At 40.0% G+C, this 13,693-nt stretch overlaps 1 protein-coding gene across 3 annotated transcripts in view; it reads right to left on the reverse strand.

The window, feature by feature from the left end:
- Window positions 1-4,302: 4,302 nt before the first annotated feature.
- FAM102B (family with sequence similarity 102 member B) overlaps window positions 4,303-13,693 on the reverse strand; it is an 85,365-nt gene continuing 75,974 nt past the window's right edge. For 2 of the 3 annotated variants that reach the window (XM_032301527.1, XM_032301528.1), the window contains one exon: window positions 7,476-7,518. In XM_032301527.1, coding sequence (XP_032157418.1) covers window positions 7,476-7,518 — 43 coding nt within the window. Of the gene's footprint in view, window positions 7,519-13,693 lie in introns of all 3 variants that reach the window. The other variant, XM_032301529.1, reaches the window with a different exon arrangement.

Raw genomic sequence — 13,693 nt, forward strand, 5'->3', positions numbered from 1 at the left:
ATGACCTGAGCTAAAGGCAGCCAATTCACACACTCAGCCACCCAGGGACCCCAGTCACTGTTCAGACTGTTAGCTGCTCTCCCTTTTACTTCACCTCCCAGTGCATTCCCGGCTCAACTAAAACCTATCCCCCAGGGGGCAGTGTTGGATGGCTACCTCCCCTTCATCCTTACTCTATTTTCCAGCAGCTTCCTGTGAAAGGGGACATGAGGGAATTTTAAAATTTTGAATCCTGCTTTGTTATCAATACATTGTTTCCTCCATGTAGGCTGCCCTTTCTGGGGGAGATGTTTAAAAGTCCTTAAGAAGCTTCCCTTTGCTTTCCTATAGAGGAACTCCTGCCTGTATATGTGTCCCTTGTTATGTATGTTAGGTAAAACAAATTTTCTGTTAAATAAACAGTGCTAAATACTGGTTTGAGAAGCCTTTGGTTTCAGAGACTGGTGAGCAACAGGAAGCAGAATAAGAAAGAAGTTGAAAGCTCTGGCTAAAACTTATTAAGGGGCTTGAAATCTTCATGAGGAAGGTGGTTTCTACCTTACCTCTAGTCTCCCTCCAGAACCCAAAAGAACAGCCCTGCCAATTAAAAACTGTAAACTCACTTATATAATCTTCAAAAACTGTTGAATACTGTAAAAATGAAGATAATCCAGAACTACATAGACCTTAAAGTAAGCTTTATAATCTTTATTATGCTTTTTCCTTAGACCTGCCCCCAACACCATCTTCGTGAAACTCCCTGCCCCTCATTCAATACTTTCTTGAAGAGAACAGCCCTGCCCACCATTCCTCATAGAATTCCAGTGGACTACAATTTATTTTCTGATACTAATTATTTTACATACATGATCGACAATTTTTTTGATGAGCTTCCTTTATCACTAGCAGTATATTTTATAAATTCATTTTCATCTACTGTATTCATTTTAATGATCACTTTTCTTGGAGCACCTTGGTGGCTGAGTTGGTTAAGCATCTGCCTTCAGCTCAGGTCATGATCTCAGGGTGCTGGAATCAAACCCCGGATTGGGCTCCCTGCTCAGCAGAGAGCCTTCTTCTTCTCCCTCTCCCTCTGCCCTTACCCCTTGTTTATGTACTCTCAAGTAGAATCTTTAAAAAAAATTAAAATGTTTAATCAATTGTTTCTTGTTATGCTAAAAAAAAAAAGTCCAGACTGCTAAGGACAACACAAGTGTCCCTAACTGTCTGTACCCCACCCATCGCACTCCTTGGAGACACCAAAAGTTCTTTGGTTCACAATAACTGGAACTACAAGTAGATTCCAGTTTTGTGAGAACCAGTGCATTTTTTAGGGGGTGGATTGTTTCTTTTTCTAGGAAAACCCTTGGAATGGACCACAGACTTTGTAAACAAAGGCCTCAAAACACTTAAGATGTCATTGCTCCAAGGAACTTCACTGCACTGAATGTTAATAAAATAGTTACACAGAGTCTTTTGGGTTCAGCTGCTGACAGGAGGTCGGGGAGGAGCATCATGCAAGCTAGAATCTTGAGCCATACCTTCAAGGATGCAGGGCGTTCACTATGGCTAACATACTTTCTCCCAGTATAAGATGCCCATCTTTGGGAATATCCCAAAATAGGGAAAAACTACAGGTTTTCCCAAAGTCTAGCAAAACAAGCTAGAGGAGCCAGAGTTCATAAATTGGTACAGTAAACGTTTCACCTCTTTTGCAATTAGTTTTTGAAGACCACAGCATGCCGTGCTTTTTATACAGATCATTTGAAAATCACCCATCAACACTCTGTCCATTTACCTGTCGGGCCCTTTAAGTGCTGGTCACGTTTATGTGGACTCTCCTTCACCTGCACTGCTGCCATTCATCTCTACTCCTTTTCATCCTCCTGTGACTCCTGCTGGAATTAGTCAAATTAAGCTCTGAGCATTTTATGGTCTTTCCCTGGAACATCACATTGCTCTCTACTCCTGCACCTTAGCCTTGACCCAGTCAGATTCTTTGTGTTTGCTGAAAAGGCCCTGTTACTCCGCTGCTATCTTTGTCTAACCTCCTCCCTCTGGAAGCCATTTATTACGCTGACCACCCAGTCCTTTCTAGCAGGAATCCACGCAGAAGGGAGCTGACAATCTTATTAATTCCACATTAAAGGAAAAACAGTTTACTTAAGTAGGGTAAAAGTCTGATGCTTCAAAATCTTTTTTTCCAAGTATTTCAAATTACGTAATTACGTAAAATTAGTATTGAAAAGGGGTACCTGGCAGGAACAGTCGTTAGAGCGTTGGACTCTTGCTCTGGGGGTTATAAGCTAGAGCCCCATGGTCAGCAGGGAGTTTACTTAAAAGAATTAGTAATGAAAAAAAGTATTTTTCCTTTGTCTTCATTCCATAGACTACTGGGAAAGAAGGGTCACTTGGGAGAAAGTCGAACCAAATTACTTGAAGTTAAATACCACAAGGTGGCACACTTTCCCCACTTACAGGGAATTGCCGAGAACTACCCAGTACAAATAAGTGGCAAAATAACTTGAAGCTTTGTACAATTACACTTGGCAATCTCTAAATGGTTTAAAGATCTAGTGCTGAAGTCAGGTTAAGGGAAATGGTTACGGAGAAATCAAGTGCATAGGAATGGGGTCTAAATTCAGGCAGGAAAAGCTCTGACGTTTCCTTGTCACATGGGCCATATGGAATAGATGTCATGGACTCAGGGAATGTTCAAATGTAAGCCTTTTCTGTTTGCTTCCTAAATTCTTGGTACACTTTGTAATGTGGGATGGATTAATTAAGTCCACCAAATATTTATCATACAGATGTAAAGAAAGATTTGTCCATACACCAGGTATGTGATATATAGGTACAGGAATGAAGGAGCAAAACGTGGTGAGGGAAGGAGAGAGGGAGGGTAGGAGAGAAAACACTGGGTGTTGAGGAAGGGTAAGTCACAAGGCTGAGCCTGGGAACTCCATGCTTGAGATGTGGGGAAGGGAGCATAACGGTAGATCTGAGGGCCCTACTGGCTTCTGCTGTGATCTGGCACAATGTTATCCCCATCCTACAGGGTCTTTCTGCTTAGTGCACACCATCTTTCATTATCTGCACTGTCCAGGAAAGCTGTGACAATCTGCAGAGAGGTGTGGGCTCAAACCCATACTGAACCATGTTTCTTTTATTGCTATTATAATTGTAGTTACTAGTGGAAGGAATGTGCCAGCACTGTTGTTCCTCTGTGAGGACCCAGTCAAAGGAAGGAAGAGCCTGGACAGCGGTGGCACTGAGCATCAGTTACATGAGGATCTTACCCTCTAATACTGGCATATTTGTTGACCATCTTCTCTGTGACTAACACTAGAACGAAGGTATTATGTATGTAGATGCTGCACAAAGGCAAATTCTGGCTCGACAGAGGAATGCTTACCGTGCTATATTCCTAATAGTTCATGGGTGCTTGCGCTTAACCCAGAAGAGTTAGTAGTATCTCCATCCTCAATTAGAAACAGGTTCAGAAGGGAGCCTGAATTCAGACTCAGGTCTGTCTGACTCTAGAACCCATGTTCCCCCCACCACTGGAGTTTGAAACTCAGAGTTCAAAAGAAGGGTCTTTCACTGGAGGATTTAAGACTGTGTTACACCATCCAGTAATGAGGAGAAACTGTGAGGAAGAAGTTACAGGGATCCTTTCACTTCTCTTTTCTTACCTTGGAGAGAATCTGACCGATTTCTGACAGAACCTTAAACTGACATTTTAAAGTATACACATTATAAAGTTTAATGTCTGCCTTTTTTTTTCACATTATAAAGTTTAAGATGATTTTTATTGAACAGGTATAAGATTCACCTTTACATTATTACAAATACAATAAATTTTTTTGTAAAAAAAATTTCTGGGATTTATAATTGTACAGTAAAACAAATATATAAATATGAAGGTCATTTTCCAAGTATTAGAACAATACTAATGGAATCACTTCCATAACAATTTTTTCATAAACATTTACATGATTGCCCACAAGTTGTATCAACTTCCAAAATAAGATGTATTTCCAAAAAACAATCAAACAAAATATCCTAAGTATTCCTCTGCAAGGGATTTGGTCAATGAATATCAGAGAATTTTGTTATATATATATATATAAAACGAACGTAAACATTTGTAAATGCAGACTACATTGTCGTAAATAATAAAAATTTGCCAGCTTGTCATATAAGGAGTAGCTACATACCACTCACATCACTATTTAAAATACACTGTGTATATATTCTCTTAGGAAAGATCACATATATAAGGTAATAAGGCCTTAATTTCCAGAGTAGTCTTTAAACTTACTTCATCCTTTATATTTTTAGACTTTATATTTTTAAACATCTCAGCTATTAAAGTTATGCATAGTACCTAAGCCAACACAGACACGGGCATTAATAATTTCAATTACAGTACTTGAATATATTCACATGACGTACCATCTAAGAGAAATGACTGAGTATAATTTCTGAAGAGTCCCAGTTAGACCTGTTAAAATAAAATGCAACCCCATCATATAAGCCTTTTAAGCATTATTAAAGTCTTAACGTAGCCTGACACTTCAGAGTACTTAAATACTTAATACTGTTAACTTGAGTTTGCAAAGTGGTCTAGTTGACGTGGCAATCTCAGTCTAAAATTACTAAACTCACTTCTGGATGTCTTATGCTTTGGTTGGAGGTTAGCTGAAGATTTGTTTTCCTTTTAGTAACAAATGGGCTAAGTGGTGGACCTGGGATTCTTCGTCAAGACTTTCTCAGGTAAGTACTAATCCACTACAGTTGCTGAATATGGAAGCCTTCCACCCCACAAAGGGGAGACAACCATCAAAATGCAAACTGATGGCCCAAGGCTGCTTTGCCCATGCTACCCCTGACATCCTCTGGTCTCAGTTACCAGCTCCAGCCACAGGAAGTGGGCTTCTGACCGGCCTCTGTATTTCCCCCAAACAGAATATTTGAGGCTTCCTTATCTGACCACAAATAAATAGCTTTAATATACCATTAATCCTTCTCTAGGATAGGATTAGACAAAAACAATGTTATAGATTTGCAAATTCTCCAAGACTGGGTGATCTGAAATTTGAAATTAATATTTAAAGACCAATATTAAGATGTGATTTTTCGAATCCAAAATTTTCTCAACTCCAAATGGAACCAAAAGTGCACTTGGTATTTAAAAAGCAATTTTTAAAAATAGCTACATTGTTCAAATATAGCTCCACAGTACCTGCTCTAAGAAAAAACGGAGAAGTAAGGCAGATATTTAAGCAAACTTTAACAAATATTTCCAGAGGGCTGCAAATAAATGTGATTGCAAAGTATGCCCACCAATGCCACACAAAAAATGAATCCACACTTGTGCTGACTTTTCCCTCATCAATGTTTCTATTAAAATTATTTCCTACTACATAAATCAAGATGTATCTGGTGGCTGCTAAAATTACAGAGGCAAGATTTTTATGCTTTTCAAGATCTCCACATTTTATTTTTAAAAAATAATTCTATATCATTTTAAATACTGAGTGCCAGTCTTGTATAAAGGTATCAGGCCGAGGGCAGGCAAGGATAAGATGGGCAATGTCTGAATTACAGGACCTTTTACATATTGAAGAATGTCCTCACTGAACCTCACTTACAGTCAATAGTTTTTATCATTTTCAAAATGGCAAAATCATTTGCATAAGTGCCAATAAAAAATATAGCCTAGAAGTAATATTTTTAAAATAGAAAAATATGTTCTTAAAACATGTCATAAATATCTGTAAACACTAGTTTCATATCTCTATTAAAAACTTTGAGTTCCCCCCAATAATATATATGGATGGATCAGCTCATTTGTTAATCACAGAGAACAAGCAAGTCTTTACCACTTAAGCTAACAGTTTCCTTGGTTAGACTAAAATGGTCAGGTCAATTTTCTTCCTGCCAAAATAACAAAAGTATTACTAATGACTCAAGCTCTCTTTCAACATTCAAAAGATTCCAACATGGGGTTTCACCTTTTAAAAAACATCTGTTTGTATTAGAACCGGATTAATGTAGAATACCTAATCCTTGAAATGTTAAAAAACCTAAAACCCTAACAGGAACTACTCAAAATTTTCCAAAGCTCTACATTTGGACATTGAAATAATTTTCTTAATATATTTTCCCTTTACGTTGCCAACACAAAAATGGTTCACTTACGCCAAAGTTATTCTAACGTATCATGTTTTTTTCTGGACACAGTTGTGAAAGGAAGGACTGGGAATTAGTGGTTCTAGAGAATCTGCATTTTTCTTCAGTGACTGAGTGACTCCAAGAACATTAAAACTTGTTATTTAAGACCAGAAAAACTTCCCATCTGATAAAAAGATGATCTGTCTGCTGAGCTTGTTAAACTGCATCCAGAGCAGATATTCTTACTTTTAAAGCTATATTGAATTATGTCATATCCTACTGTCTCAAAACAACTACTGTTACAGTAAAGAAAAAAAAAGTAGTATCCCACTGCGGGGAGTTTAAAATAGGAAACCACGAGTCCATGTCAGTAATGTCAAGCAGCTGTCCCCGGTTTTATCTGCCACCTCCTTGGAATAATTTTCAGTTTCAGATAGAAGTCTGAACTTAACACAGAAAAGGCTACTGTTTCTGACCATGCTACAATTTTCCTCCTGTCCTGAATTCTGACTCCTGAAACCAGCAGATAGTATTCAGTTAGAACAGCTCTTAAAGTGCCTTATGGGAGCCTAACCTATTAAATATGAAACTTACCTTGAATCTCAACTATAGTTCTGCAGCTCATCTAACATTAACTAGTAACAATACGTGTTGCATAATAATGGCATTACACTCATTCACATATCTCAGACTTAAACACACTTACTCCATTTGTGACGGATACAGTGAGAATTAAGCACTCTACACGTTTAAGTTGTAGTATAACATTTTCCCCCAAGCACGAACACCCAAACTTTATATCAATGATTCAATCAAGAAGAGTTAATAAGCAGTACAATACTGTAGGTAGGATAGAACATGGAAGATTTCCTTAAGAGATTATAACTATTTTGACAGAATTTATAGGATTCAGATGATTCACTTATTACCTCCTGGAACATTAAAATGATATAATTAGAGCCCAAACCTGTTGAACACCTCTACTGCAGGTTTTATACGTCATACAGAACTATACCTGGGTGTACAGCGCTGCTTTCCCCACCTGGCTATTCTGAAAGGAAAAGCAGGCTTTTCATTATCCTGTGCAGTGACTGCAGAAGCCATGTGCCACTAGCGACACGTGGCCCAGCCCGTGGGTGCTCCAGTTCTGATGTTCTTTTTCGGTGGGTCGGACAGGATGGTAGTGGGCACTTTCCAAGAAGAAATCGGTGATGGCTTTCATCTTAACAGAGGAACGTGCTTGAATGAGGTGCCTCAACAGCTTGATTGCCCATTTCTCAGAGCCCCAGGGAAGCTCCAGTTCAGGAGTCTGACTGCTAGCGTTTGATCACGACTTGCTCATAAGCTCCAGACCCGACTCTACGACAGGAGGGGAGAAAAAAACCACTTCAAGGTCTTGAGCTATGATGCTTAAAACTGTTCTAGTGAGCCTTGCCCTCATAAAGACCGTGCACTAGGCATTTTCTACTAGATTTTATTTCCACACAGTTTATAGAGATCAGTTAGAGAGTACTTGAAATAGTAAACGTTTATCATCAGTACATTGGAATGGTCTAGTCACGCTTATTCCTGTGCTAATCTAGTATTGTTCCTGAATCTATTTTTTTTTTTTAAGATTTCATTTATTTATTTGACAGATAGAGATCACAAGTAGGCAGAGAGGCAGGCAGAGAGAGAGGAGGAAGCAGGCTCCCCGCTGAGCAGAGAACCCGATGCGGGGCTCGATCCCAGAACCCTGAGATCATGATCCAAGCCGAAGGCCGAGGCCTAACCCACTGAGCCACACAGGTGCTCCTATTGTTCCTAAATCTTAACCTGTGCCAAGAAATCTCTTCTTAAAAAATGTTTACACACACACACACACCTATATATATATAATATATATATATAAATCAGTCTCATCCAAGAGTATATACTGACTGGTAGTTTACCCAGGCCTTGCAGAGTTAACAGGTGACTGTTTCCAGTGTGTGGTGTCTTAATGTACTTTTCTAGAAAATGCAAGAATTCTTTTAGTTAACATGCTAATGTTTTTATTTTCCTTTCCCCCCCATTTTTTTTTTTTTTTATAAAGATTTCATTTATTTGAGAGAAAGCAAGCGCAAGCAGGGGGAGAAGCAGAGGCAGAGGGAGACACAGACTTCCCACTGAGCAGGGAGCCCAATGTGGGCCTTGATCCCAGGACCCTGACATCAGGACCTGAGCTGAAGGCAGACACTTAAGCTAATGAGTCCTCCAGGTGCCCCATGCTGATGTCTTTATATGTGGTCAGTGACGTAGATGTACCAGTGTAATACGGATTTAGAGTGAAATGATTTTTTTAAAAAGAATTATTTATTTATTTATTAGAGTGCAGGAGAGCAGGGGGAGGGGCAGAGGGAAAAGGGTGGGGAGAGAAAGAGACAAAGAAGCAGACTTCCTCTTGAGCACAGAGGTTTGAGTCCACAACCTTGAGATCATAACCCAAGACAAAATCAAAAGTAGGATGTTCAGTTAACTGAGCCACCCAGGTGCCCCTAAAATGAAGTGATCTGGAAGAGGGGTTTATTTCTTCATTACCTTGGCTTGGCATACTGCTTGTTGTCCCCCTAAATCTATCCTCTCCTTCTTCATGGTTCTAGCTACAGGCTGTATAGACATCTCAGCTAGAGGACACATCACCTAAACCTCCTTGACAGGTACTGGCATGACACTCAGTTCCTCCCTCCATGGAACATGAGTGGGGATGTGTCAACTTCTGTCTCATAAAGAGAAATTGCTTGCTCTGGACTGGTTTGACAACAGGTAGGGATGATGATGAAGGGCAAAACGGAGGGGCCTTGGGTCCCTGAATCACTTTTTGAGGCCAAGCAGTCTCATCACCTGGCCATTGTATTTCTGGTTATCTTTGCTATAGCAGCTTAGCCTTTGCCCTGATCTTCCAGGTACTGCCTGACGTCTATGAATGGAATGTGGAGAATGCTAAAAACTTAAAACTTGCAAGCTCTGTGACTAAAACAAGTCTTTAAATGAAATAATGGCCTCATCAACAGAACGTTTTTTATTGCTGATGCACCTAGTATCTTGGCCCTGTGTTATAATGGAATGAACACACATGCTCCTTCTATTCTTTCTTCATCTGGGAGGATAAAGGTTCTTCTACAAGCCCATAAAAGAGGGTCTTTTTGATGGCAGCTCGGTTTATTTTTAGGTGAGGATCTTTGAGCCCTCCTGAGTAAACAGGAGGGGAGCTGAAGAGGTGCTGTTCCATGGAGGGGACGGTATTATTGCTTAAAGTTATCACCAGTACCCATCTCCTCCTGTGTCATGATGCCAGGAACTATACTACCTGACCATTTCACTCTGAGTATGCCTGAGATCAGTAAGACCAGAAGCAACCACCATGACTGGTCTCTTCCCATATGGAATTTTAAGAGGAAATTCTAAACAATGGGGGAGAAGTACTGGTTACCAGCCCACTGTGGACTGAATTGGACTTTCCAGTTGACTGCTCAGAGGTCTTGTTCTTAAGGATTCATTCTACAGAAGAAACAGGAACATTCTCAATGGAACACCTGTGAACACTCATTCACAGCTAAAGAAATTCAGAATTTGAAGGGACCTTGCTGAGTGCCGCCCCTGCACACTGGCTTTCAGAGGCCCTGAAATGGTTGTACTCTGGAAATGATGGAGTAACAGGAATCAGACTTTCCCCTCCTGCTTTAAATAACTAGAAAAAAAAAAATTTTTTTAAAGATTTTATTTTATTTATTTGACAGAGAGAGATCACAGGTAGGTAGAGAGGCTGGCAGAGAGAGAGAGAGAGAGGGAAGCAGGCTCCCTGCCGAGCAGAGAGCCCGATGCGGGACTCAATCCCAGGACCCTGAGATCATGACCTGAGCCGAAGGCAGCGGCTTAACCCACTGAGCCACCCAGGCGCCCCTAACTAGAAAATTTTTTACAGCACATGTAAAATAATAGTTTCACACACTGGACAACAGGCAGTACAGGACTGTTCCTAAGAGAATGGAACTCAGTGAAGAAAGCCCAAAGTGGTTTCACTTCAGGGTCCTTCCAGCATGCAGTGCAGGGAGAACCCAAACACAAGCAGGTGGTCTTTCTGAGAGCAGGGGTCAGGGGTCAGAGCTCCGGGAGGCTGGGGGCTAGAATCTGTAGGTGAGGATAACAGAAGAAGGGGCAGGTAAAAATAATGGCTGGAGACTTCCAAGCTTGAGGAAAACTGTAAACCACAGATGCATAAGCTCAATGAACCCCAAGCAGAATAAACACAAGAGAAACGCACCAAGGGGCATCATACCAAACTGCTAAGAACCAGTGATAAAAATCTTAAAAATGGCCAGAGATGAAAGATAAATCACATCGAGGAACAGAACCAACTGAAAGCAGACTTTTCGTCAGCAACTAAATGTCTCAGAGGCAAGCAAGGAGATGCAACCCTGCAATGTCTGTAAGTATCCCTGAGCTGGTCAGGCTGCATCCACAGGCTTCAAGGTAGTACTGGGGATATTCCTCCCCAAGTCTCTATTGTTTATTGCTCTGTTCTCTTCATTCTCAAGGGCTCACTTTCCTAACAAGGTATGCATTGTTCTCATACCTCTTCAGTGACTTGAGTAAATGATTCTAGTTCCATCTTGTGCTGCCAGTTTCTCTCTCAGAACAGACTGAATGCCAGCATATTCATTGCTCTGATACACACCAGCTAGTGATGGACAGCCTACCTATACAAGTATTGTGCTGGGCATCTCCCAGCAACTCTGCAAGAGAGAACTTTAATTGTGCATAATAGTACTTGAGTGTTTACTGCATGCCAGATTTTTTTTTAGTCATTTACATGTTTTACCTCACTTCATTTAGCCTTATAACTCTTATGAGGTAGGTTCTGTTACTGGCACTATTTTGTAGGTGAGGAGACAGGTGAGGCAGGGAGAAGTGGGGTAACTTACTGAATATGCATGGCTGATCCTCGGTGGAGCTTGGGACTGAACCCAGGAAACCCAACTCCAGACCCTGTGTCATTAACCCCAATGATATGTCTTTTTGGTGGCAAGTAAGAGATGTAATTTGTCAGGATTATAGCCAAGCTGGGTCATGACAGCTAAACCAGGAATGAAACCTATGTCTGACTGCATGGCCCATTCTCTTTTCTCCGTAATACACTGTCTCCAACATTTCTCAGTCTTTCTGTGGCATGTGATATTAATTGTCTATTTCAACCCCTAATTATCATCTTAGGCTTTCAGGCACTGGGTGATGATTCTACTAACATTAATTTGGAAAGGGGGTGGGACCCAGAATTATGAATGCCTTTATAGCCTAGGTCCTAGATTATCTCTCATAGAAATTGTTTTTCTTTCCTCTGAATAACAATAACATACACAACTAGCATATACTGAGAGCTGTCCATGTGTTACGCACTGTGTTAAATACTTTACATAAGTTATCTAATTGAATCCTCAGCAAAATCCTGTGAGTTAGGTAATATTTATCACTCCCATTTTTCAGGTGAGGAAAATAAGCCTTGCAGAGGTTAATAACATCAGTAAAGCAGATAGGGGTGGAAGTCTGACTGGGACCCTGAGCAGTCAGAAATGAGAGAAGAGATCTGGGCATTTATTATTTTGGTTCCCTTTGGTTGGAGTTGTATTATTTGCTATTCTTCTACCTAAATTAATAATTGCTAGAGCTTACTGAGTATATTATGTCATTTATTCTTTAAATCAATCTCATGATTATCCCCACTTTTCAACGGGGGTAACTAAAATTCCATTGAAGTTAAAAGATTTACTGAGGCCCCAAAAGTGGTCTGGCTAGGATATGAACCCAAACTCTTTAACTCAAAAACACGTGTTTCTCTACAGTACTTACCACTGTCCTCATAAATGTTATTTTTCGACCTGTTCTTTGCTACTAGTGTCTCCTTGCTCCAGTATCCCTTCCCCACCACCTCTCCCACGACAAATTCTGGCTAGTTTTCTAAAACGCCCATCTGAGAGATCACTTTTCTGCAAAGAATGATCAAACTGTACACATGATAAAAAAGGATAATAAACTCTTTGTGATGATGACAGAGGCCATTTACTACCTGGCTTTGAGAATGTTGCCAGCCCCATGTTCCACAGCTCCCTTCACATGCCCCCTCCTCCGAAGTACCTGTTCCCTGGCAAGTCCCTGAGTAGGTTACATTAGTCACAAGCCCACGAGGAATACGGTGAGCTACCATGAATGTGTCTGGACTCAAAGAGACAGGAGTCTGAACCTTGGTTTTATCTATTATTAGTTTTAAGGCTTTGGGAAAATTCCTTTAACTTAACCTCTTTGTTTTCTCTTTTTAAAAACTAATAATAGTACTTTGTGAGTAGTAAAAGAGATAATGCAAGAACTGAATGAAACATATATATGTGCCTGGCATAAAACAAATAAATGCTCCATAAGTGACATTGATAATTATTACATATTTACTATTATGTAATTAGATATTGTGATTATTATGCCTATTAGTTCCTTCTATTTGAACCTATTACCAGGAAAATTTGTCTTCCTCATATCCACCTGTTTACCCCCCACTTATTTTTTAATTCTTACTTTTAATTCTCCCCAAGACTCTCTAGAAAGTGTCAACTTTCTAGGAAGTTTTCTCTGTGTGAGTGCGGTCCCATCTCTGTTCCCTCTACTTCTCTCTATTATAGTACTTATTATACTGCTATAAATTTTAGTTTGTCTATCTCACCTGCTAGAAAGAGTCAGATAATAAATATTTTAGGCTTCGAGGGCCATTGTGATCTCTCCATACTACTCAGTTCTGCTACTGGAGCATCAAAGCAGCCATAGATAATACATAATAAGTGTTGCTGTATTCCAATAAAACTATTTCTGCAAAAACAGGCAGTGGACCAACTTGGCTCTCATAGGCTGTAATTTGCCAGCCCCATGTGCTCAGAACATAAGCTAGATGAGGGTGAGCTGGGTCTTTCTGCTTTTGCATCCTTACCCATGACTTGGCCTAATAAGTAGTTACTAAATTTAATGAATAGTAAGTCAGCGAGAGGGAATGAAAACTATAAATTGTGCTTACATCCTCTAAAAACCCCAGTTCAAATGAACTATTCCCTCACAGTCTCCTTCTTACCTAACTATCACATCTGATTATAGGTATTTACTGTATCCTTTATATCTTTTGGACCCTGCAAGATGCTGGACACGTAGGAGGTACTGAACAAGACAAGTACTGGTGGAACAAATGAGACATTCCTTCAGGTTTTGAGCATTAGAGAATAAAACAACTGTCTCTGACCAAGGGGGATCCCTAACCCAATGATGACTTATTCTGGAACTCTCCATAGATATTATGTAGAAATATAGAGTACCGGGCTGCACATCAGGGCAGAGATCAGAGTTCCTCAAGTGTTCTGAGCATCGGTGCTCACAACTATTTGCTGCAGGGTTAGGTATCAGAATTAGAAGTCTGGCAGGTGCCTTTTCTTCATTTGAATCTGATTAACTCCCAAAATTATGTTTGGTCTTTCACAACTGTTTT

Source organism: Mustela erminea, chromosome 10 (genome assembly GCF_009829155.1).
Source record: "Mustela erminea isolate mMusErm1 chromosome 10, mMusErm1.Pri, whole genome shotgun sequence".
Taxonomy (NCBI): Eukaryota; Metazoa; Chordata; class Mammalia; order Carnivora; family Mustelidae; genus Mustela; species Mustela erminea.